General features: G+C 45.6%; 2 protein-coding genes across 14 annotated transcripts in view; one reads left to right on the forward strand and one right to left on the reverse strand.

Annotated features, from left to right (window-relative positions):
* The window catches only part of USP34 (ubiquitin specific peptidase 34), a 111,919-nt gene extending 98,514 nt beyond the window's left edge, over window positions 1–13,405 (forward strand). For 6 of the 12 annotated variants that reach the window (XM_041417170.1, XM_041417175.1, XM_041417171.1 and 3 more), the window contains exons 68-81: window positions 459–1,093; window positions 2,102–2,259; window positions 3,083–3,161; window positions 5,452–5,578; window positions 5,931–6,038; window positions 7,031–7,135; window positions 7,260–7,384; window positions 8,404–8,556; window positions 9,435–9,558; window positions 10,278–10,357; window positions 10,917–11,057; window positions 11,184–11,330; window positions 11,740–11,899; window positions 12,131–13,405. In XM_041417170.1, coding sequence (XP_041273104.1) covers window positions 459–1,093; window positions 2,102–2,259; window positions 3,083–3,161; window positions 5,452–5,578; window positions 5,931–6,038; window positions 7,031–7,135; window positions 7,260–7,384; window positions 8,404–8,556; window positions 9,435–9,558; window positions 10,278–10,357; window positions 10,917–11,057; window positions 11,184–11,330; window positions 11,740–11,899; window positions 12,131–12,732 — 2,744 coding nt within the window. In that variant the 3' untranslated portion in view covers window positions 12,733–13,405. Of the gene's footprint in view, window positions 1–458; window positions 1,094–2,101; window positions 2,260–3,082; window positions 3,162–5,451; window positions 5,579–5,930; window positions 6,039–7,030; window positions 7,136–7,259; window positions 7,385–8,403; window positions 8,557–9,434; window positions 9,559–10,277; window positions 10,358–10,916; window positions 11,058–11,183; window positions 11,331–11,739; window positions 11,900–12,130 lie in introns of those variants that run through there. The other 6 variants (XM_041417176.1, XM_041417178.1, XM_041417180.1 and 3 more) reach the window with 4 other exon arrangements.
* Window positions 13,406–15,977: 2,572 nt separating this feature from the next.
* LOC121342621 (activator of 90 kDa heat shock protein ATPase homolog 2-like) lies at window positions 15,978–25,402 on the reverse strand. 2 transcript variants are annotated; one of them, XM_041417184.1, is made up of 9 exons: window positions 25,146–25,402; window positions 24,864–25,054; window positions 21,189–21,274; window positions 20,467–20,581; window positions 19,215–19,303; window positions 18,893–19,015; window positions 18,031–18,132; window positions 17,204–17,255; window positions 15,978–17,016 (listed from the first exon to the last, which is right to left on the reverse strand). In XM_041417184.1, exons 1-9 carry the CDS (start codon window positions 25,223–25,225, stop codon window positions 16,841–16,843), a joined length of 1,014 nt encoding a protein of 337 aa, XP_041273118.1. In that variant the 5' UTR covers window positions 25,226–25,402; the 3' UTR covers window positions 15,978–16,840. The 2 variants fall into 2 exon arrangements, with proteins under 2 accessions (XP_041273118.1, XP_041273119.1); XM_041417185.1 differs by lacking the exon at window positions 18,031–18,132.
* Window positions 25,403–25,510: the final 108 nt, after the last annotated feature.

Consider the following 25,510-nt stretch of genomic DNA (forward strand, 5'->3'; position numbering starts at 1 on the left):
GTACAGGCCACTGACCTTTAACATGTTTCTGTGGCTGAGGGAGGTGGGAAAACTGGAGGTACAACTTTGCAACAGGCTCCAGCTGTAAACATCTCTGAGGAGCTAGTGACCTCTTGATTGAGCAATGGACAACTTCAGTCATGGAAAACCTCTGGGAGATGCTTTGTGTGATGGGATCTGGGGTCACATTCTGTGGTGGGATGCATTGTGTTAGCACAGGGAGAGCCAGGCAGCAGACAGGGATGTAGGTGGCACATCCCAGCACCACTTCAAACGTGCTTTGTGCTACTTCTATCCGCTTGGGGTTTTTTTTCTAGTGTGAATACAGTAATACCAGATTGTGTAAAACGCTTTGAACTGTGTAAATGGAACACGGGGTGCAGTTGAATTGCTGTTTACATGGCTGTTAAGCAGGTATGTCACTGTCAAAGGCGTAACAAATCTGTTTTTATTTGAAGCTGCAGCCTATCTCTTGGTGTCGCTTATTCCAAGCAATTCCTTCCGTCAGATGTTCCGATCGACCCGCTCTCTGCACATCCCCACGCGGGACCTGCCCCTCAGCCCCGACACCACAGTAGTTCTGCACCAGGTCTACAACGTGCTGCTGGGCCTGCTCTCCCGAGCCAAGCTCTACGTCGACGCCGCCGTGCACGGCACCACCAAGCTGGTGCCCTACTTCAGTTTCATGACGTACTGCTTGATCTCCAAAACCGAGAAGCTCATGTTCTCCACTTACTTCATGGACTTGTGGAACCTCTTCCAGCCGAAGCTCTCGGAGCCGGCCATCGCCACCAACCACAACAAGCAGGCCCTGCTGTCCTTCTGGTACAACGTGTGCGTGGACTGTCCCGAGAACGTGCGCCTGATCGTGCAGAACCCCGTGGTGACCAAGAACATCGCCTTCAATTACATCCTCGCGGACCACGACGACCAGGACGTGGTGCTCTTCAACCGCGGCATGCTGCCCGCCTACTACGGCATCCTGCGCCTGTGCTGCGAGCAGTCGCCCGCCTTCACCAGGCAGCTGGCTTCTCACCAGAACATCCAGTGGGCCTTCAAGAACCTCACCCCCCACGCCAGTCAGTACCCAGGAGTAAGTGACCGCCGCCGCCGCGCGCCAGTCCCTCGTTCCCGTGTCCCCTCTCACCCGGGGTCTCTTGTGACTGAACGCGCCCTGTGGCAAAAGTGTTGCACGTGGGTTTCCTGGTGGAAATAATTCGTGTCTTTAGGTCCATTAGATAGTCTTCAGGGGGGATTGGTTTCGGTTTTCCTCGCTGTGTAGCAGCTGCAGAGCAGTTGTTGTTTTCTGGGAGCAGGCACTGGTGTTTCCACTGTTCAGTATTGCAGCCTAGTCATAAGAAACAAGGAGTAAGCTTTGATGGTGGTCTCTAGGAAGGAGGTTGCATTATAACAAAGGTGGAGGAATTCCCAGTTCCTTCTTTGCTCTCAGCTTCTGGAATAGGGCCAAGATTTAGCCTGTAGCATTCCAGGGGAGTACAGGCTGGTTCTCCCCTTGGGAACACCTTTGGCAGACCTGGGAGTTGTGCTGTCAGTGACACGCAGTGACACCCAGCAGAGAGCGGGTGCTGGGCAGAGTAGGCTGGAAGAGACATGAATGTCTGTGAATGATTACACAGTGAGTATTGCTTTGGGATCCTTTGGAGTGTGCAGACACACAAAGAATACAAAGCTTCCCACCACTGTGAAGAGGAGGAGAATGCAGGGAATCTTCAATATTGAGCTTCTGCCTAGATCAGCTCACGGGGAAATTTTACGTGTGACAGTCCCGTTGCTCTCCTCGTTGCCATCTCCCCTCAGAGGTCTCACTTTGTCTGGCAAGGGACCTGAGGTACTCCACTGCGTTTGGTGTTTGCCAGGCATGTGGGACTGCAGCAGGGTTTGGCACAAGCAGCTTTCTGAATGTTTGGTCCCAGGGATGGGGATTTCAGATATTTTGTACATATATAGATGTACTCAGAAATGTGACAGTGAGCTGTGCTCTTAGGAAGCATCAAAACATCTAATCCTATAACTTAGAAAGAAAATCTGAACTGTGCCATAGTGAGAGCTGACTCTAACCAAGTGTTTCTGTGTGTTTCAGGCAGTAGAAGAGCTGTTTAACCTCATGCAGCTGTTTGTAGCTCAGAGGCCAGACATGAGAGAGGAGGAGATAGAGGACATAAAGCAATTTAAGAAAACCACCATAAGCTGTTACCTGCGCTGCTTGGACGGACGCTCTTGTTGGACAACTCTCATAAGGTACAGCCCTGTGCTCATCCACAGCTCAGCTGGAATTCCATCCCCAGCCTCCCCCCACGAGCTGAGCTGCAGTTCCAGCTGCTCTTGTTGGCAGTTGTTTCTTTGGAGCAGAAATGTGATGTAGGAATTGTGCCTGTGGGACAGTTTTATTGTCTTCAAAGAGTGTTTCATTTGTGATCTTAGGAGGTACAGCTGAAAGTGCTGCTTGGGCATTCTCAGCAGAGCTATAAATTGCCTGTGCATGTAGGTCAGAGCTGGGCTTTTGAATGGGGCTGTTGGTGCACTGAAAGCCTCGTGGAAGGGACAGGCTGTGTCACCTGGAGGGGCTGCATGCCCTCACCTGGCACTGACCTGTCACAGAGCACAGCCACGTTGTCCCAAATCGTCTTTATGTGGAAAGAAACCATTCATTAGCATAATGCTTTCTGTTCTGCTGTAAGCATAAAATATTCTGAGAGAAATGTTTGCAGACATTTAAAAGGCCAAACAGATGTTGGACTGAATCTGTTTAAATTTATCATTTAAGAAGCATAAACTTCTGTCTTTCCAAGTACATAATTTTCCACATTTTTGCAGAGTTTGTATGGGAAATATTTCTGTAAAGGTTATATATAAATTACTTTCCATAACATAAAGGAGGTTGATGGCAGAGGCATTTTTAAATTAAAAAGGGGAGGAGGGGGGATAGTGATGAGAAGAATTATGTTATTTTGGGGTTTCTTTTTTCTTTTGTGATTATTTTCCAAAATAACAGCATGGGTATAACAGTTTTAAGCTTGGGATGTGATTTTCAGTGTTCTCAATGTTTGGATTTTTTTCCTAGTGCCTTCAGAATATTATTAGAATCTGATGAAGACAGGCTTCTCGTTGTGTTCAATAGAGGATTGATTCTGATGACTGAGGTAATTACTTTGTTATTTAATTACAGCAAACATCTCACCCTGGTACTTCCCCTGTCAGCTTTAATAAGATTTCTTTTTAGTACTAAAAAGATTAGGAAATTGTTTGTCTGCTTCTCAGGACAGAGGGAAAACCACCAACAGATTATGCTGAGAGAAATAAGTTTATGCTTTTTTGGTGTAATTTCTTTTATTACAGGTAATTGGGAATGAGTGGCTGAGTGCAGTCACACAGTTGTTAGTAGTTAAAAAGTGTTAAGGCTACAGGTTAAAAACCAGAAATAGCTTAAAGTGTGCTGAGCTGCAGTTGTGGTTAATATTTCTGACCCTCCTTTGAGGCCCTCCTGAGGCAGTTCTCCTTTTCTTTCCTACCTGTTGTGCCTTTGTTTGCAAGGAGTGGTCTGAAACACAAACTCAATTTCTTTCTGATGGAACTAAACCTAAAATGCATTTCTGGAGCACATCTAATTGCTGTAAATGGGGATTTGGTCCATGAGACCCAGACCAGATTATATATATCAGATTCAATTTCAAAATTGAACGGAAAAAAATTAACTAATGCACCTGTGAAATGGATGCAGTTGGAATGTCAGGCCCCTGCTCGCAGCAGTTTCACTCTGCAGATCCACCTGTCCTGATGGGTGGAACATGCTGGATTCCTCCAGCACTCCCATGACTGAGGTGATGGATGAGAACTGTGCTCATTAAAGCACTGGCAGTGCTCCAGGGGCAGGATCCCTTTGAGAACAGGAATAAAAATCTGGTTGTGTTGGAGAAAGCATAAAACCAAGATTCAGTTCATTCTTGGCACCTGTAGGATGGTGTATTCAGGAGAGATATTAAACTGGGAATATCCATGGTACAGGACAAGTGGCTCAGAGGTAATTGTGGCTGTGCAGAAAATGGGATTTTGAAATGGGATTTTTGCTGCAGGAGGGGCAGCCAGCACAAATGAAAGTTGTCGGAAGGACTGGGAGCAAACATCTGTCAGGGATATTTTAGTCTGCCTTTAGCCACATGGCTGGGCTGGATGATGCTTTCAGGTGGATTCCAGTCCCATTTTTGTATGGTTTCTATTAAAAATTGTTTTAACTCTTTTTATGCCACTGGTTTGCATTTTCTGGGGAAAAGTGTAGTAGAAAGAGCTGGAATTCCAGAAACAGTACAGTGCTGTTTGAAAATCGAGTTTTCAGGAGCTTGTTATAAATATAAGCCTATAGATTAATTAATTGTAGTTAATTACTCCAGCATACCTGTTCCCTTTTGTTATGAAAATACCTTCATTCAGTAAACTGGGTGTAAAAAGTCAGGAACTGGGCTCTAAGGTTATCCACACATGAAATGTAAGTAGATTAAGGTACATACATAGATATATATAAAAGAATTTTGTTTAGCTCAGTTAGCCCTCATCCATGCTAACAGTGGATAATTAAGTTTGTGAAGAGTGTGTAATACAAAATGAATTTATCCTGTGTAAAACATTGCTGGAAATTAAATTAAATTGATGCTACTTTCCAGCTTGAGGTTAGCAGACCTTATATTGTCACTTGTTGGCTGGAAGTGTTTTGCCTGGTGACAAAAAACTGCATGAAGGAGTTGTCACATCCAGGAGAGTTTTCCACTTGAGGGTGGCTGTGTGTCTTTTGTCTTCACTGTAATACAAAAAGGGCCTGGCAAGGGTTTGCATTCTAGGGACTGAGGCTACTGTTCCTTTATCTTTCAAACACCCCAGCAGATTAAATATCTGCTCTTGCATCCTGTGCTGGAATTTTTGCAGTTCGGAAATGAGTTGCTTTTCCTTCCCAATATTTCTATAAATCACAGATGCCCACAAGGTATAAAAGGAGAAGTAATTCATCTGATGTACAACCATATCTCCTTCAGCAGCATTTTGAAAAATGACTGGCATCCATCTTAATCCTACCTTTTTTTCCCCAAATTCATATATCTGTCTTTGTGCACCTCCTGTATCACTTTGTCTGCTGGCTAAGGAAGTTTGGGATTACAGGGATATAAAAATACTGTGTCTCAAATGGCACTTTGTTCACTGGGTTGTAGATAAAGGTGTGAAAACTTGGGAATTATTTTGAGGTAGTAACACAAACATTTTACCTGGAAAACAAATGAAGAACTTTTTGATTCTATCCAACACCTTATGTTTTCTGAGTATAAAATACCTTGTTTGAGCATAAAATAAAATGTAAATCTATCTGCAGGATAAAAAGAGGAATACTGACAAGTACCTTAGTTTGGCAACATAAAGTTTTTGGCATTTTTTTTCTTCTTTTCCCAGTCCTTTAACACGTTGCACATGATGTACCACGAGGCCACAGCTTGCCACGTGACTGGAGACCTGGTAGAGCTTCTGTCCATTTTCCTTTCAGTTCTGAAATCCACACGTCCATATCTGCAAAGAAAAGGTTTGAGTATAACTCTTGAAAGGATTATGCCTCTTGTTTCTAAATTAATTTTCCTCACCAAACCCTAGTGGTTTTTCTTGCTTACTAGCTGTTTTTTAAAACTTGCTGTACAGTAGAATATGTGTCTGTTAATGGATATTAAGTTGTTACTTATTAAATTACTTACTGACTTAATACCAAACTAGATTTCATAAACTTAACAGCAGTAGACCAGTGAGATTTAATAAATTCCTAGATGCATTAAGACTGTGGTAGAGGAGAAAAGAGACTCCTCAGCAGTAAAATTCTGTGCTTTTTCTAACAAGCTTTTGAGCCATGAGCTAAGCAGCCTCCTGGGATGTTTGCATTGCAGATGTGAAGCAAGCTCTCATTCAGTGGCAGGAGCGGATTGAATTTGCCCATAAGCTCTTGACTCTGCTCAATTCCTACAGTCCTCCTGAGCTGAGAAATGCCTGCATTGGTAAGTCCTGGCCTTGCAGGACCTGTCCTGCCCAGGCAGATGGAAATGCCATTGCACAAGGGCCCTGCTAGAAACTGGAGGTCGGGATGGTTGGTGTGGTACTGTCAGTGCTGCTGTTCTTGCTCAGAGAGCTCTGGGTTTGTCAGCTTGCTTTGAATGTTCCTGTGGTCAGTCAAGGCATGCAGACTGGGGCACAGAAAGTCACAGGTCACTTTGTGAGACTGATTTGCCACCTGATAAGGGACATGACTGAGGAGTAGCTCCTCAGTTCAGGCGTCACTGAGTTTAGAGTCAGATCCCGAATCTGACATTAAAATTCAAACATGAACTAAAGGTCCCCTCAGAAAGGAGTGTGGAGACCAAGTTATTCTGAGAAACAGCTTTTCCTATTCATTTCTATGGTTCAGTAGTGTGAAGTGCAATAGTGGAACTAAAGCATAAATAGCTTGTAAAGAGGAATGGATTTGCTTTTTAAAGTGTACACACAGATAATGCATACAAATCCCTCTCTTGCATTAGCAGAGCTATTTCAGAAAGTCCTAGGTTTTTTCTAGTTTAGACTTTTAAAATATTATTTAATGGATTGATGGTAAGGGCCTAACACTGTGTCCCAAACACCCTTTTTGTGATTTGTATGCATTTCCCCCTCTTTTGAGTATTTTCTCATTGTCCTCCTGACCTGCTGCTGGTTGCCATTTTCCAGGCTCAAACCTGCTCTGTTAAAGAAGAAGCAAAGAGGGTAATTGTGCAGAGGTTCTCACTGTCCAAGCTGGCCCCTCCCTGGTGGTTGCAGCTGCACTGAGCAGGGTCTGTCCCAGGGCAGAGGTGAAGGGATTTGGGATGGAGCCAGGGGATCACTCAGGTGTTGCTCACGGCAGAGCTGCGGCAAAAGGGATACGAGAGAGAGTTTGCAAATGTATGAGCCTGAAGTTGAACTGTTTGCTGTTAAGAAATAACAATTTGTAATAGCAAAAACAACTTTTTGTTTGTAGATGTCCTCAAGGAGCTTGTACTTTTAAGTCCTCATGATTTCCTACATACTCTGGTTCCATTTCTACAGCACAATCATTGTACATACCACCACAGTAATATCCCAAGTAGGTATTTCAGTGATTGTCTTTTGAAGTTCTCTTACACTGTTATTACTCTGTCGTGTTCCTTGCTGATGTCAAATATTGACCTTTTTAATATATCCCTATTTTATCCGAACTTACACTACAGTGTCTCTTGGACCTTATTTTCCATGTCGTGAAAATTTGAAATTAATAGGGGGGAAAAGCAATATTCGTCCTCCGCGTCCCGAGCTCAACATGTGCCTCCTGCCCACCATGGTGGAAGCCAGCAAGGTATGTAAACAAGTGGTCCTATAAAGAATTATTTCTCTGTTGTTTTCCCATTTTTATAAAGGTGTTGGCAGAATCCAGTAGCTCAATGCATTTACCTTTTCTTTGTAAACAAAGCATAATTCTTCTTCAAGATGTGTTGTCCTCATATACTCCATTCTAGATGTGCACTTCAGAAGCACCATTTCCCTGCCCTTGGGGATACACAGCTTCATACTGCAGGCACCATAAGGGTTTGGGCCTTGTGGTAGAAAAAACCCCATAGCACACATTTTGGTAGTTTCCCACTCTGTCTGTGGCGTTTATAAAGGAAATTGAGGCACCACCCAGGGATTGTCTAGGTGGGTTTCACACTATTTTAAGATTTACTTCCAGACAGCCAAGGAGACCCCACAGGTTCTGTTAGAGTCCATTCAGCTGGGGCTGAGGCATAATCTGCTACTTGTTTGGGTCGAATCCTAGTGCCTGAAATGTCATAAAGGGCTTGAAGTCTTTTCACTTCCCATTTTCCCTTCTGTGGGCTTCCTGATGGGATGCCAGCTTTGGTGGGGCTGCTCCGTAGCGACTTGCCATGTCCCGTTGTTACAGCTGCAGCAACGGTGGGATTCAGCTCACGTCACTTTGCCTATCTAAAAAGTCAGCATCCAGCTCTTCCTGGGGCTCTTCCTGGGGCTCCTGGCCGTAAATAGTTACCCTGGGAAGGAGAGAAAGAGCTCCCCTCCTTCCTGTCCCTGAGTGTGGACGGGGCGAGTCCCTCTCCACGGCGAGCAGGGAGCAGCAGCGATTTTAGATAGCTAAAGTCAGGTCAGGTGAATCCCACCCGCCAAGGAATATGTATGGACAATCATTTGAAGCAGGAGAACTGGTTACTTGCTGTCCGGTAACTGTGGTTCTTCAAGATGCTTTGTCCACACAGATTCTGTGCTCCTCCTGCTGTGCTAACTCGAGTCCTGTCCTAGGGGATTCTTACGGGTGAAGGAATTGAGTGGTGGTTGAAGCCGCCATACCCCTTGTGCCCTCAGGTACAGTGGTCGCAAGGACACACTGGGTGCAGGCACAGCCCCAGTGGACACAGCTATTCAGAAAGAATCCAATCTCCTGCACATGGGGCCTATGTGCACGTAGATGGGAATCTGTGTGGGCAACACATTTCGAAGAAGCACGGTTACTGTAGGGTAAGTAACCCTTCTTTTTTAAAGCTTTCAGAACGATGCTGTGTCTATTTGTGCACCATCAAATTGACTGTGTAATCCAAGTGTTTGAAAAGATGGTAGAGAGCCAGAAACTGCCTCTAGTGGGTTTCCCCATCGTGCATCCAGAAGTGACACTACATAATGTAAATATCTGGACTTAGAAAGTTGTCATATGACATGGCAGTATTTCACCCTTTATATCAAATTCCTAATACGTTAGGAAGGAGAGTATTTTTTAAGCTCTAGAACCACATCCACAGTCACGTTGCCCTGTGGGTTTGCATGCTTGATTTTCATTCGGTTGCTTTGTCTAAGGTTGTATTTTTTTGCTTGAGTTTTAGAGGTTTCCTCGTGGCTCTCTGATGCCATTCCTCTGGCTGATGCCATTTTAAGCTTATGTATGTCCAAAATATTAAAATAACCACATACGTGTATCATTGGGTTTGAGACATTCATGAAAATTCTGCTCTGAAAAATTCTGTCTCGAGAAAATTCTGATTTCTACAGATCACAACTCTCAAGCTATGACTGAAAAAGCAGTAGTGTGTGTATATATTTGGGTGTCTGTATGTGATACAGAGTTACTGTGTTCTTTTCCTGGTATTTGCACAGCTTTGCACCCTCTGGGTGTTGGCTCAGAACCCTCCAGTAAGCTTTTCCTGGCGGGGAATGGCATTTGCCATCCCTCCATCCCTCCTCCATCACACCGTGGTGCTTGCCAAGGGCTGGCTGAGGAGGCACCTGGAGGTTGCCACTGTTGTGTAGTCCAGGCTGAAACATGGCAGGGCAGGTGGCAGGCAGGGAGGTGCTCAGGGCAGGCTGGGCTCTGCAGGTTGAGTGAGGCTCTCTTAAATCTTCAGGGCAAGGATGATGTTTACGACCGGATGCTGCTGGACTATTTCTTCTCCTACCACCAGTTCATCCACCTCCTGTGTCGAGTTGCAATCAACTGTGAAAAGTTTACTGAAACTTTAGTGAAAATGAGTAAGTATCAAGGTGAAACAGCCACGGGATTTTTTTTTTTGTGTGTGTGATAGCTCTGAGTCCTTCTGCACTAAGTTTTACATTCAGAGTTTTTAAGGAATAGCAGAGCTTGTGAAACTTGTTGTGTTTTGGGTATTATTTTTATCCACAAATGTGGATACCCACTTTCTTATGTGAACAAGAAAGCGCAGCCTTGCCCACATGACTGAAATGTTTCAGGCTTGTCCAGAAAAGAGCTGAGGTAACCACTGAGAATTCAGTCTTATTGTACATTTGGAGGTTAATACAGGACTCACTAAGGCTGTTTCTGGGTGATTGGCAGTTTAAATGCATTTGGATCACATCCTGAATCCTCAGCAGCTCAGCAATGACAATAAACTGACAACATTTTAATTTTTGTGTTCCCACACAACCCTGAGGGTGACTTCCTCAGTGTGCACAGACCACGGTGTCACACCAATCATCTCATCCAAAGAGCAATGAGAGAATGTCCTTTCATCCCCTGAATCACCCATCTGCTTGTTGTTTGTCACACTTTCCCAATGTGTTTATTAAATGGACTGTGAAAACCTCACGGACACTACAGCTTTCTGATCGTGCAAAATGCTTGGAATGTGATCCTGTAAAATGACAGGGTGCCTTGGCACTGCTTTTCTGAGGAATTTGCCTGTCTCCCACGAAGTTCTCCCACACTGACTTCTTCCCTCATGCCATTGCAGGTGTCCTGGTTGCTTATGAAGGTTTGCCACTTCACCTTGCACTCTTCCCCAAACTCTGGACGGAGCTTTGCCAGACTCAGGTAAGAGTCAGAACCAACAGAATGGAAACACGGGCAAAACACAGTGAATGTGGAACAAAGAACCCACAACTGTCACTGGTGGGTGGTGTTTAATAAAATCCTCTGCCTGTGTTGCTGCTGAGAAGCCCTGCTAAATCAAATATAAAAATCTGGTAAATTCTGATTGCTCCCTGTGCATCCTGCAAAAGCTTAACACAGCAGCTCCCCCCAGTAACTGTGGTGGGTGTGCAGAAAGCACCTCATCCTGCCTCTGAAATTCCAGCTTTTTATGTAGCACAAACTCTGGGATGGTGAAGGAAGAATGAGGTGTCAAAGTCTGGGTCTGATTGCAGAGGAGCCCGTGCTTGGCTCACAGATCAGGAGGCTCTGTCCCTGTCACACACTGGTGGGGATAAACTGGCCTTCTGGGGAAGGAGCTTCATCACAGGAAAATGGGAAATAAGAATTGTCAGTAATTGATTTGTACCATTTACTGGCATTTGAGAGAGCTGAGCTGTTCCTCAGTGAGCCTGGCCTGCAGTTCCAGTGCTGACTCTGCCACCTTCTCCCTCCTTGCCAGTCTGCCATGTCCAAGAACTGTGTGAAGCTCCTCTGTGAAGATCCAGTTTTTGCAGAATATATCAAATGTATTCTGATGGATGAAAGGACCTTTCTTAACAACAACATTGTCTACACCTTTCTGACACATTTTCTCCTCAAGGTATGTGGTCTTTTGGCAATAATGATTACTCCAAGGAATGCAGGCACTGATGCTGCTTCCTTTTTTGACTCTGTTTTCACAGTTCCAATTTTTTGTAGCTTTAAAAAAAATACTTTGTTTCCACAGGTGCAAGGGCAGGTATTTTCTGAAGCAAACTGTGCCAACTTAATCAACACTCTAATTACAAACCTAATAAATCAGTATCAAAGCCTAGAATCTGACTTCAGCAACCAGAGAGTTGAAATTTCCAAAGCAAGCTCTACATTAAACGGGGTGAGTGTTTTCTAAGGAGCATGAGGCAGCTCATTTCCTACAGAAACTCCTCAGTGCCCTGTGCCAGGTGTTAGGCACTCCCTGCCTCAGCTCCTGGAGGGGCCCTGGGAAGTTGGGAATATTAACCTGACCGTGGGGAGCAAAGTGTTACCAACTGCAGGAGCATTAAGGGTAGGAGTGCTGTGACCCAGCAAGGTTCTGTGTCCCAGCACGGCATTGTCACCTCCAGGACAGATGAGTGTTCAGCTCAGCAGGTGTGAGTGGGGAGTTTCAGTGGTGTGAGCAGCTCCAGAATGAGATCTTCGGGCTGCTCAGAACATGAACAGCACCTCCTCATTGCAGTCTCTGTGTGCAGGATTCATCAAACACCAGATTGAAATGAGCCTTAAGTTTGTTTCTCTATTTCCAGGACCTCCGAGCACTTGCCTTGCTGCTTTCGGTGCACACTCCCAAACAGCTCAACTCGGCCCTGATCCCAACTTTACAAGAGCTTTTAAACAAATGTAGAGCTTGTCAGCAACAGAGGAACTCGTTACAAGAGCAAGAAGCCAAAGAAAGAAAAACTAAAGGTTTGGTGTTGCACTAATGAACCTTTTCTCAAATGAATGTAACAGGTTATTTTGTCCCTGCAGGGTGGGCCCTTCCCTGGCTCCAAACCCCAGCAGTACACAAAAATCTCGTTTTATTACTGATGTAATGTTTGTGAATTGCACAAACGAGTGCTCACTGCAGTGCTGTGTGTGTGAAGGCAGGGAGGGATGCGAGCAGTGCCTGCTCTGAGCGCTGCCCTGTCCCCGCAGATGACGAGGGAGCCACTCCGGTGAAGCGGCGGCGCGTGAGCAGCGACGAGGAGCACGCCGCGGACGCGGGCGACGGCAAGGGCGAGCCCCGCGAGGCGCTGACCCCCAGCAGCGCCTCGGACAACGAGACCAGGGACTCGTCCATCATCGACCCGGGCACGGAGCAGGAGCCGCCCTCGCCCGACAGCGGCTCCGTCAAGGAGTACAGGATGGAGGCGCCCGCCGCCTTCCCCGAGGACGCCGCGGCCGCCGCGCGCGCCCAGCACGAGGAGCAGCCGGGCGTCGGGAAGTTTGAGGAGTGCAAAGAGTTGCAAGAGCTGCAGGCTTCCAAGGACTCCGTGGGGGCCGAGGAGGACTCGGAGTTCCCTTCCACGTCCATCTCGGCGGTTTTATCCGACCTCGCAGACTTGCGGAGCTGCGATGGCCAAGCCTTACCATCCCAGGACCCCGAAACGAATTTATCAATCGGTTGTGGCCATTCCAGAGGACTTTTTAGTCACATGCAGCAGCATGACATTTTAGACATCCTGTGCAGGACCATTGAGTCTACGATTCACGTGGTCACACGGATATCCGGGAAAGGAAACCAAGCTGCTTCTTGACATTAGATGGAGCATGTCTGCTTTTAAATCTTCTTTTTTGGTTTTTTTTTAATCCTTCTTCCCCCCAAAAATGCTGTTTGTATAAGTTTTGCTTATTTCTGTTTTGTGCTTCAGTTTGTCCAGTGCTCTCTGCTTGAATGGCAAGATAGATTTATATGCTTAATTCTTGGTCAGGCAGAACTCAAGATTATTTTTTTTAAATTTTATTTTATTTTGCATCTACCGTACACTTTCTTAAAGGGCAATCAGATAATGGCTATGTTTTATGTAATTAAGAGTTCACTGTAGTGGCTTTCATTTAATATGGCTGTCTGGGAGACAGGGCCTCCTGGCCCTGTATGATGTAATTTAAACTTATGGCATTTTTACTGTGTATAATATGGTGTCCTCTGTGCCAGTTTTGTACCTTATAATCGAGGCAGATTGCCTCAGATCGCTGTGGTTCTTATTATCAAAATTAAGTTTACTTGTATACTAAACAACCACAAGAAATTTGATTCTGTAAAGAATCCTCTTTAGCTGTGGCCTGGCAGTATATATATGGTGCTTTATTTAACAGAATACCTGTGGAGGAAATAAAGCACACTTGATGTAAAATTAATTGTTTTATTTTTATTGACATGATCAATTGCTATTCTGTGCACTTCATTAAACTGATTGTGATGACTTTTCATTGGTTTATAATATGTTGCTTCAGTCTTTGGATTTCTCAGCAAAGAACTTCGTAAGTGACACAGAGCAGAGAGAAATGCTGGTCAGAGGTTCAGGTCTGATGTAGATTTTGGTGCTTGTTCAGTGTGCACAGTGTTCAGCTGCACAGTGGGGCTGCTGCTTGTGTTGGAGCCTGAAGTGCTGTCAAAAGCCAGGGGCACTTGGCATCTCATTTCCCTTACTTTAACATCTCTTATACAATTTTTCTCCTGCACCATTTACAGACTTCCTTTCTTTTTTTCCCTCTGCTCTCTCTGGCTGTGCCCCTCACTTTCTGACAGCTTCTGCACCCCTGGAATGTTATCATCCCTCCCATTATACTTCCCCCCTGTTATTTCTGAGTAATACCAGTTTCCTATGTGACATTTTGGACTGTCAATGCTACTGGTTCCAATATCTGATTAAACTCCATTTTCAGCTTCATTTTCCAGTTGCTCAGCTCATTTGTTTTTCTATTGTCTTCATCTGCCTTGGTCTTTTTTTCCTCTAAATTCTTTCATTCCATCTACCCTTCACTGCAGTTTTGCATCTCCTGGAGTCTGTGATGCTTTTGCTCCCTTTGAATTTGGTTTCAATGTTCTGTAAATAATTTGTCTACAAAGTTTGCAAATTTATATTCCTCTTGCTCCCTTTGAATTTACTCTCATTGGTTTCAATGTTCTGTAAATAATTTGTCTACAAAGTTTGCAAATTTATATTCCTGTTTATTTAGCATTTTTATCCTGCATTTACAGCCACTGCTGACACTGGTAAGTGCTTAAGATTGTATCCTCATTATTCAGACATTAAATAACTACAGTTTTGTTCTCCTTAGGAGTAATTTTATTACTTTTTCTGATTAGCTTTTCCCAGATTGTTACTCCACAGAAATCATCAACAGCACCTAGTCAAAACTTCTACCATCAGAATTTTTCTGTCAAGGAAAACATTGGCCTATGGATGAAAAGCTGAGCTGCAGCAGCTGTTGGAACCCCTTTGGGTGAGTAGTTTTCTTAATTAATCAGCCTCATTTATTAACACTGTGCAGTTGGGATGGTGTTTGAGCTGCTGCCCATTGCTTTATTTCATAAAGGATATACAAATACTGCACCATTAATCATGTCATGATTGCCAGAAATATGATTATTCATATTGCTCTTCCCTTACCTCCTAATTTCCCCCTTGAGTATTTGCAATTTTTACAAAGACTTTTTTTTGCAGTAGAGTTTTTTGAACAGAAGTCAGCAATACCTGCACAAAGGTATTTTCATTTTCCAGAGCCAGTTTCCAGGTGTTTGTCCTCTGTCTCCCTCACCTTCTGTGCTCTGTAAGTTATTATTTCTGCCATTCTATTCCCCTTCTCTCACTTTAAATCAGTTTCCTGGTTTGTATTTTTCCACCTTTAAAAGTGTTCCCTTGTCCCACCTTTGAAAGCCCTTTAACCCTAAACCCTTTAATCTTCCACTGGCTTCCTCAGTCTCTTAAAAGCTTTAATTTTCTCCCAGGTTTTATCCCATTTCTCATTTATTATTACTTCTTCCACCTCCCATTTAACCCCTTCAAAATTAAGCTTTTAAATCCCTTCTCCATGCACAGGCAGCCTCTCCTATGGCACTTAAGGTGCTGAGATCTGTGAAGAATTTTGGCCATAATCTTACAAACTGGTTTTCTCTTTGCCTTTCTCAGAGAATTACCATTTAACATTTTTAACTGGCAAGTCCAGGAGAAATTTTAGCACCAGTTTTGCAGGGGCATGGAGCTGCTCCTCGTTTTCCTGGGGTTTTGGCAGCCTCACACCTGGAGCAGGGACTGCAACACTGCAAGCACAAGTAAGTCCTGTCTCTTTTTAACACCAGTGGCTGGCAGTTGCTCCATTCCAGTGAGGGCAGGGAGGCAGGAAAACCAGGGGATTTCAGCCACGAGGAAGCACAATTCCCAGAGAGTGCTGGGGCTGCAGTTTCACTTTTTGAAGGAACTTGGAAGTGCACAGAACCACCGACTCTCAAGGATTAAATCCCTGCAATATCTCTTCAACCATCTACCCATACACCTGCTGAAGCCTGAACTGTCTTAGACCTTCATTTCCCTTTGTCAACCCCTACCCTGAATCATTTCTGCACTGAAAACATCAGGCTTTTCTTCCTTGAATACTGGGGCTGGGGGGGAAAGGCAACTAAATTTGGAGCACTCAGAAACAGATGCTAGAACAGAACATTGCTCAGGAGGTTGCTCCCCACCCAGCACCTGGACACTTCAAGCAGCAGCAGGCAGCAGCCAGGAGTGCTCTGTGCCTCTCCTGCCACTGTGGGCACTTTGTTCTTTCCACTGCCACAGACCTCACCTCAGTTCAGAGGGATTGTCAACAACTGACTGCAAACCTTTCAGGAGAACCTGGCCTCTAGCAGGGAGCAGCACCTCTGTCTCCTCAGGATGATGGAAGCTTTTTGGGTGGTAAGGCTGCCAGGTGTTGGCATTCTGTGAAAATAAAATATACAGGACTTGACTTCTAAGAAACTTATTTAGTGTGGCAGTATCAGTTTATGGAGAAAATCAGCTTGATGTAAAGTCATGTTTTTATTGAGCCAAGCATGTTTTCCAAAAGCAGCCTGCCCTATTGTGGTCAGATTGTTTCAGATTGCATATTTCATTTGTACACTTTATTTATAAAGCATTTGAGAACTAAATCATCCTTACTCACCTCGAGGTGGTTCAATTAGGAATTACAATTTGTTCCTGTCAAAATTCTCTTTACAGTTGTACTCTTTGAGGTACAGCATTGCAGAGGGCTGTGAATCTGTTCAGTGGAAGGTTTTACAGAACTGCAGAAAGCAAGCACTACTACTGTTTGTTTCTTCCTAAATAAATGTCACACTGAGGTCAAGTAAGGGAGTACAGTGCATGCAGACCTAATAATTACATGACATTGTTAATTATCTTTCCTAACACTGCAGCTGCAAACAGTCTGCAGTTAAAAGCATCTAGAAGAATTCCACAAAGGCTGTAAATGCATCAGCAGTTTTGTAATCCCTTTCAGCTCACCTCTGCTGGGAACTCCGTCTCCTACAGGGATTTAATTCTGCCACTTGATACACTGAATATTAAGGAACTGGAAATGCTTCCTATTGATGGTGTGTCACCTACCTCTGAGGGCAGGGCTCACTGCAACTGAATCATCATCACGCTGAAGTTCCAGGCAAGCAGACCAGAGATCACTGTCCCCAGGTAAAGCTGTTGATAGACACAGCCTGACTTGCCTCTCATTCCCTAAAAACCCATAAATAGTGCTTAAACTATGTACAGTCTCATAGAAGTGGGTCTTTATTCTTCCCACAAATAAATTATATATATATTTTTTTTAGAAAACCAAATGTTAACAAAGTATAAAAAGTAATGCCCTAACAAAACTACAGTGCTGTTATCACTCCATGTTGTCTTTTGATTGCTGCAGTAAAATATGTATTTCTTCAAAATATTGCTTCTTCCAGCATTGTCTTGTACTCTCTTCATGGGAGACAGGAACCCCTTTGCATTCCAGCTCCAGTTCCGACTGAGCCGCCAGCTCCTGGAAGTTCAAGGCCACGGTTGCGTAATGTTCTGAGGGGAGAGAACAGGACCCTTCAGTGAGCTGCTCTAAAGGAAGCCACCAGCTGCTGCTGCCTCCCTCTCTGCTCTGCCTGTCTGAGCCTCTTTTCACGAGGACAGGGACCAAGGGAATGTCCAGCCAAGGCTCTTCTCCCTGCAAAGGAGCCCTGCAGTGTCAGAGATCCTTGGAAAAACTCACCATCAGGCCAGCTCCTACACCGCCACTTCAGGACAATTCTTTGGCTTGGGACCTGTGGAAGATAAGAAGTTCTCCTTGTTAGCACCTGAGAGAATTCCCATTACAGTTCTCCCTGAAATAGAGGGAGAGGAGCAGCATCTTGTGGAATATTGGACACATGCATGTAAACAAGAGCAAGATTGGGGTCTGGTTTTTGAAATAAAAAAATGTTTTCGTGGAGCTCTCAGCGTGCTGCATTCCACTGTTCTGTTTTTGCTGTGGGAAAAGACCAGGACTCACTGGTTACTGCACATAAAACACTGATTTTTGTGCAGCCTGGGAAACAAGGACAAGCCCAGTTTTCCCCACTGAAATTTTAAAGTGTGACCAAGTGATTGTGTTACACAACCCAGCCTGGCCCAGTACACAAGTCGGGCACTCCTGCAGATGAAAATGGTTTTTAGGACATTTCAAAAATGCAGCTGAGCTCCAATTACCAGGTTTTCCCCTTCTATCTGCACCAGCATTCAGTTGGGACAGGGTAACACTTCCCCTGAACAGAACAGAGAGCGTTTCCCCAGTTAAAAAGGGACAGGGATTTGGCAGATAAACCTTAAACCTTTCTCCCTCCTCTCAGTTACAAAGGATTGTGCTGGGTTTTCTGCTCCCTGTGCAGGTCCTTGGGTATGGTCAGTCCCTGCTCTTTGGATGAGACAGAACAACCACACAACAAACAACCAACTGTGGGACTGAAATACTCACTAGAGAAGCTGAAATTCACAAATTTATGCTGCTTTTTTAGAAGCCACCCTCCCCTCCCTTTTTAAAGTAGAGCAGGAGCCTTTTACCAGTTCTGTGTATTCACCGCTGACACAGCCCTCAAACATCTGGAGTTTGCCTCCTTTCTCTGCTTCAATCACAGCTGGGCACTTGGAGAACTTCTGCACCAACTAACAAAAAAGAAAACCACACCAAAAAAACCATGCTGGGAGACAGTATGGGAGCTGCAGGAATTAACTGAACTCTGATACACCTGGAAGTCTTTAAACACTCATCAGGCTTCTGATTTTCTACAGCATGGCTGGGGCCAGTGAGGTGCCACAGGGAGAATGTTCATGCTGAGACAGTTGCATGAATGTTGGTAAATACAGACCAGCACAGGCTCTGCCCCCAGCACATCCACACAACTGGCTGCTCCCAGACTGGGAAACGAGGGAAGTGGAGCAGCAGCTTTAGAAGGTGCAGAAGAGCTGCAAAGAGCCATTTCTGGTTCCCAGAGGTGGCCCTGGGGTTGCAATTTAAAAGTTCTCCAATACCAACCCAGACTTGTTTGAAGGACACAAAGCCTAAATTAGTTGATTGTGTGTTTCACACCCCATAAGCAACAGTATTGTCACCTCCAGTAATTAATCTAATTAAGCTGTGGGTAGCAGCAGTGCCATTACTGAGCCCTTCAGGCTCCTCAACACCGACATCAAAGAGCAAAGCTTTTGTTAAGGCCAGCACAAGGAAGCTGCACCCTAACACCCTAACAATGCAGCTTCACTTTGTTAAGGGAACAGCTGGCAAAAAAACTCCTAAGGCAGCCTAATAAACTCTCATCAAATGGAATTTGTACTTAACACTGTGAAGTGTTTATTTTTTACACAACTCTTTCAGCAGCATCGACAGCCACATTCGGTTCAAATGCCTCCTGAAAGTATCACTTACTTCCTTCTTTGTGAAGATGCTGTAAAGTTCATCAGCTGGAGAGTTGAACACTTCCCTCATATGTATCCTCACTGTTGGAATTTTTACTCCAACCATATCCAGAGACTGTGCTGTAACAGAGTCCTGCAAAGCAAAAAAACATTCCGGGGAATTAGTGCGAGATCTTGACCCCTAAAAGTGCAGGCAGGGCGAGGGGGTTGTCACCTGCACCTTCTCTAACACAGAGCATGAACACCTGGCAGCTGCACACTGCATTTCTGCATTTCCCAGCAGTACTGGCACTCAGGAGTCACTTCAGTGGGAAAACCTGAAGCCAACAGACCTGCACAGTGCTCCCGCTTGGTTTCCGCTCCATGGCCAGCTCCTGCCCAACGGGAGCTTTGGTTGGCAGGATCATTCCCAAGGTGAACTCTGTCATGAAAAAGAGCAGTTTTCAGTGTGGAATTGAGCTGTTCAACCCCCCCAGTCACATTCAGATTCTCAGTGAAGATCACCAGCACCCTGGAGAATGGTGAAACTGGGCAGGATGTAAAACTCAATCCAGTTTTCCCAGCTGACTCTTAAGCTTCCATCAGGAACAGACCTAAGAGCAATTTCCCTTCAAAAGGGAAGTTACCTGACCCCAAATCAGAAACACCTGCACAGACTTCTGGCAGCACAGCAGATGTTCAGATCAAAGAGAAATAACCCAAAGAAATTCTTCTAAAAGTGTGGCAGAAGACTGGAGTGAAACTCAGTACAGAATGAGGCTCCTGCCCTTTGAGTTTCCAGAGCTAAAGAATCTTTGGATACTCTAAAAATCATACACAGTGATTTCTCAAGCCAAAAACTGGTGGATCCAACTTGGGAAAATTACACAGCATTTAACAAAAAAAAAAAGAAAAAAAGAAAAAAAGAAAAAAGAGGTAATAATTTAACAAAGTATTTCACAATCAGAGATGTACCTGATAACAATTTGACTACAAGCTGTAAATGCTTCAGTTTTTTGAGCATACTTGCCTGGTTCTTGGACACAGCTGTCATTCAAAAAAATACCAGAGTTCAAAAAATAGAAAGGAAAATTCAAATTTGGTTCACCTTTGGTTCAGAAGTGAAAATTTATAAATTTAATAAGTTTAGGATAACAAAACCTTAGAATCTCAAATGATAATGGCAAGTTTAAAGATGAGCAGAGAATGAATTTGTAGAGTAAAGAACAGAAATAAAGGCAGCATTTCAGAAATTCTACAAAATAACTAATTTCATTAATAACAAAAACAAAGGGACACAAAAATAAGGCAGCAGTTCATGCAAGGAAGGCAGGTTTTTTTAATTAGACAACAAAAAATCCTCATATTGGCCAGTCCAAGTAGGACCAGTGTGACCCAGCACAGCAGAACCTTCTGGACACAGCCACCTTTAGACCAAAAAAGATCCTGAGTGTCAGGACTAGCTTAACCCAGCTCAGCTGGTGACAACTGAAGATCACAGCAGTACAAAGCCAGGGATTTGTCACTATCTGAGCAAGCTGTTCAGGAGAGGCACCTGCACAGGACACTGCCGGGGTGCTGATGAATTCACCTGGCTCAATTTACCTGTTTTAAGTGCTTTCAGGTAATCCCTCAGGGCCTCTCTGACTTTGGTGGTTCCTTCAGTTCTCATCAGGTCCTTCAGAGCATCACCTTCCCCTTTCTTCTTGCTAACATTTATCTAGAAACAGAAAAATGACAGCACTTAAGAGACCCCAGACATGAGCCTTTGGGATCTGGCAACAAAGGAAAGCGTTTGGGCTTTGTTTACCATGCTCAGAGGACAGCTGCAATTTCAAATTAATGATCTTGGGGTAGCCCACCTTTGCTAAAAATAAGTCCTCTTAAGACATAAATAAATGTAGTATCTCCACTCAGTCTGGTTCATCAAGCATAGCCAAGAGCTGCTTCTCAGCAGAGGCTGAAGGATCTGTGGAAGCCCAGTATCCACCATGATCCAGCCAACACGGAGACTCCCTAAGGGCTTAGGGCTGGGAGTGGTTTGGGGTTTTGTTTTTAAGACTACAAGCAGAGTTCTTCTCAAATTTATAGTTAAAATATTATCAGAATCAATAATTAGCAAAGCAAACTGCACATTCCTCATTGGTAAATCTGAGAACAGAATAAGGCATTATTCCAAGTATAATAAACAAAAGCATGAAATGAACTATCCACATAGTAATTACCCCACTTAACAACAGGATAAATCAAAATATGATGCCTAGATGTTGATTAACTTTATTTAAGAACTGTGGACCTATACAGCCATGCCAGTGTTGCACACCTACCTCTGTATCATCTACCTCATTTTCTTCTGACAGGTTAGGAATTTCAACAGATCCCTTATGTTTCTCACCAGACTCTTTCACTGTACCTGTATTAACATAACGAATTCTTAAATGCATCATTAAAAACTATTTCCCCCACAGCAAGAGTTTTTACACTTGGAACTCATTTGCACAAAGGTGTTACCTGAAGGGAGTTGCCTCAAGGCTGGTTTAGAGGAACTGAACAGCAACCTGAGCCTCTCCTGGGAGCTGTGTTCCCATCCAGGTGCACCAGGGGATGGACAGGGACCCAGCTGCTCCTGCACTGCTGTCACCTGCAGTTGTCACCTGCTGTGACAGCCTCCACAGCCTGTGCCCAGCACTGTGCATCTAAGGGTGGGCAGGGGAAAATCATCTCCTTGTCCCCTGAACGTCTCTGCTCTGGATGCAGAGGCTCCCTGGAATGCTGACCTTGCCCTTTTTAATGGTGTGAAAGCTCCCAACATGCAGGCACGTTGCTAGGAAATACAGATGTGTGTAGTAGAGAAGGACACAATTGACATTTTTAAAAATAGGAACTCCAGGTGCACATTCAGAGCGTTTGGTTTTGCTGTTCACCACTTTACAATGACTGCACACTGCAGAAAGTCAGCAAGGACAGGAATTCTGCTCCACTTCTGATCCTTCGGGGCCAAGGCCCTCCCCACTGCTCTGCCTCAGATTCCACTGGAGAGATTGAAGTTAAGGTCTGAGGCTGTTTTATTACACTGAAGACTCTTCCCCTTGGCCCTGCAGAAGTGCTTTGTTATTTAAATTAACTCACTAATTAGATAATCTCTTCAGAAAGCAGCAACAGAAACAGGCAGCTCTGTCAGCCCAGTGTCAGAACCTTATTTAAATTATCTCACTAATTAGATGACGGTAAAATGTCTTCAGAAAGCAGCAACAGAAACAGGCAGCTCTGTCAGCCCAGTGTCAGAACATTAAAAATCTAACCAGGTGCTTCATCAGCAAAACTCCAATTCCAACAACCCAGGGCTGAGCACCACTGCACAATTATCAGGGAGACAGATGCAGAATTTCTGGGGATTCTCACTTTCAGGAGCCACCTGGGTTCCCCCGCTCCTGACCATCACTCTCATTATTTTAATTACTTCCCTGAGCCCCCATGACAGAACCCAACCGGTCCAGATCCCAGAGAGGGACTCCAACAAAAGCCCAGGTGCTTCCTGGCAGGGAGGGGAGCGCAGAGCTGTTGTACCAAAGTGCAAAGATCCCTCCCTACTCGGGTCTGAGGCAACGAGGGATTGCACAACACACGAAGTTGTTAATCCACAACCACACAGGGACAGCAGAACTTGACCTCGAGCTTCCCAGGGGAACCTGGCACTCAGTAAAGCCCTGGGAACTGGGTAATGCCATCCTTGGGACACTCCTGGGCCCACAAAGCCACCTCGGTGTGCTCTGCCCTGCCCTTTTCCAGCACAGGAAAACCACACAACGTGGTCTCTGCAGACAATAAAACCTGGCTTGTTTTTGGCTCCTCCCCAGAAAGGAAGCACAGGCGAGCAGGAAGGAGTTTTGGGGACCGCAGTCAGCCAATCCTAGCAGTAATTTTCACAGTGACAGTGTCTGTGCTGGGCAGCAAAGTCCAAGCAGTGAACAAACAGAGCCGGTGGCTCCACGTGACACAGGCAGAACATCAGTGCAGCTCTGCCTTTCCACTGCCACTGCAATGGAAACAAAGCTTCACTGCCTTTTTATCAGTCACTCCAATTATGTGGTGGAATTGCACTGGAATTCGGTAACAGACCTGAAAATAAAATTATTTTTTGGTTTTTTGCCAGTCCAGTGTGAAGCACGCATCTCAGAAAGACCCAGCTGTAGCACACTGTTGAAATACCTGCTTTAAAAAGACAAACATGTTTTCACAAAGCTTGCACCACAATGTAGAATGATCCATTAAAATCCTCATTACATCCTCTAAAAAATGACAGAACAGCCATTTTTCTCAATTTTAGTGCCATTAAGTACACCCAGTTCCTCACTTTCTTGTTTCTCTCTTACCTACATTGCTAAGCACAATGTTTTTCCTACCCTGGACTTTCCAAACCAGCTGCAAATCTCAAGGTTTTTATGATTTGTCCTTACATTCCCACCTTTCAATCAAATCTTGAAGTCCTACTTATCCTTGAAGACTTGTAGAACTAATTACAGTTTTTTAGTTCAATCTGAACTCTCACTTCCAATTTAGAGCCTTCAAAACACACAACATGATGGCTATCACAAAAAAAAAAAAAAATCATCAACCTCTGGGTTTTTTTTAGAATTTCCTGTGTAGTAGCCAACTCATTAGAAATGAAGCTCTCAAAGCCATGATTCACTCAGCACAGCAAAGCAGCCAGCACAAGTCAGAGCTGTTTCTGAACGCTGACCAGCACAAACACCTTGGAGAGAAACACTCTGGAGAGAACTTACACAGAAATACAAACAAAACACTGTCTGCCTGCTTCTAACTTTATACCCTGAAATAAACCACACAAAGCTCAGCTAACCTCTGTTTAAAGCTTAAAGTGATTTTAGCTGAACTTAAAGAAGTCAAAAAACTGATTACAATATTTTATCTACACTGACTTAAACTGCACAAGAGTCTAATATTTGCCTTGCTCTCTGTTAACATTTACACCACAATTCTAAGTGTGGTCTCAGTCTATAACACACCTGGAACACATAAAACTACCTAAAACAAGAGAACTCAGCTGAAAGTCCCCTCTCATTGTGGGTGCAGATTGAATTCCCGATCTGTCCCGGTCTCAGCAATATTCCAGTCCGGCCAGCCTCCACACCCCAGGGCTGAGGAATAAGGACAGTATTTGGGGAAGCACAGCCTGTCACTTGGCACTACAATATCCAGGGACAATTTCCTGTGCAGGCTCATCCCATCAGCTGCTCCTGCTTTTTTCTCCAGTGCAAGACACAGGCCACAATTCGCTGTCAAGTTTTAGGCATTTAACAAACGGGAAGAATTCCTTGGCATCACCAAAAGCCAAACTGCAAACAAAGAGCTTGTCATGGGACAAGCACAGCAGAGGGCAACTCCAAGAGCTGGGACTGCAAACGGAGATGGCCCAACAAAAAAAAAAAGCACGGGCACAGCCCCCAGTGCCCCAACAATCAATAATTATTTCTATTTGCCACTAAAGAGTTTTATCCTCCCGTAATTCGTAATCCCCAATGTGAACTGCGGCTCGTTTTTGGGCACAGCTGTGAAGTGACGTCTCCTAGGTGTTCCTGCTCTCCAGAGGCACGGAGGAGCACACAGCTGTCATTCGGGAACTAAACAGCCCCGGCACGCTGCTGTCAACGCCACCACAATGCAGGCATTCACTTCTCGCAAAGCAAAGCGACCGACAGACCGGGGACGCAGCGCTGAGGAATATGCGGTGGGAAAAGCCCGGGTGAAGGGGAAAGCCAAGCTCGGGTTTCAAGGTTATTTAAGAACACGCATTTATCCCGTCCGGGCCCACGTGGCTCCCGCCATCGCCTCGGGCCCCGGGACTGAGTCACTGCGGCTCCCGAGCCCCCGGGGCCGGCTCCGCTGGCAGCGGCAGCAGCGCGGAGCCCGAGCCACGGCCGCCTCCCGCTGCCAGCGCCCGGCCAGCCCTGCGGAGCCCCGCACCCCGCGTTCCCCCGTACCTTTCCAGCTGAGGCGCAGGTTCCACTCGTAGAAGAAGATGAGTTTCCCTTTGCGGCTGTTGCAGGACGCTTCGCCCTCCACGTGTTTGAGGTCGCCGATCTCGCAGCGCCCGGCCTCGCCCTCCACCACCAGCCCCTCCAGCACCTCCTTCAGCTTCCTCTTGGACCAGCTGGTCGCGTCCCGCTCCGTCCTGCCCCGGCAGCGGCGGGGTCAGCGCCGGCCGCCCAATTCCCCCCAGCCCATCCCGCATCCCGCATCCCGCATCCCGACGCGGCGCTCACCAGTGCCAGTTGTTCACGTTGGTGGCGTCCGCCCGCTCCTCCACGATCCAGCGCGGGTCCCCCTGGCCCCACTTGGCCATGGCGCTGCCGCGGCGCCGCCTCCGCCGCTCCCCCCGCTCCTGCCGCCCGCTTCCGCCGGCACCGCCAGAAGGTGCCAGAAACTTCCCCGCCCCGCCGGAGGAGGAGGAGGAGGAAGGCGAGGCCCTGCCCTGCCCTTCCTCCCGGCGCGGGGGGCGGAGGGAGCGGGGACCGCGCCGCACGGAGCCTCCGCTGCTGCGCGTCTCGCCGGCCGCTCGCTCCTGCGCCCGGGAAAAGCCGCTCCTGCGCCCGGGAAAAGCCGCTCCTGCGCCCGGGAAAAGCCGCTC

Source organism: Onychostruthus taczanowskii, unplaced genomic scaffold (genome assembly GCF_017590055.1).
Source record: "Onychostruthus taczanowskii isolate IOZ18803 unplaced genomic scaffold, ASM1759005v1 scaffold55, whole genome shotgun sequence".
NCBI lineage: Eukaryota > Metazoa > Chordata > Aves > Passeriformes > Passeridae > Onychostruthus > Onychostruthus taczanowskii.

Coding starts and splice junctions, on each gene's coding strand:
- LOC121342621 (XM_041417184.1), bottom strand. CDS start 25,225: ATGGCCAAGTGGGGCCAGGGGGACCCGCGCTGGATCGTGGAGGAGCGG. Junction 19,016..19,214: donor CAAGCGGGAGCACTGTGCAG/GTCTGTTGGCTT, acceptor TTTGCTTTGCAG/GACTCTGTTACAGCACAGTC. Junction 18,133..18,892: donor GCATCTTCACAAAGAAGGAA/GTAAGTGATACT, acceptor CTTTTTTGTTAG/TTGGTGCAGAAGTTCTCCAA.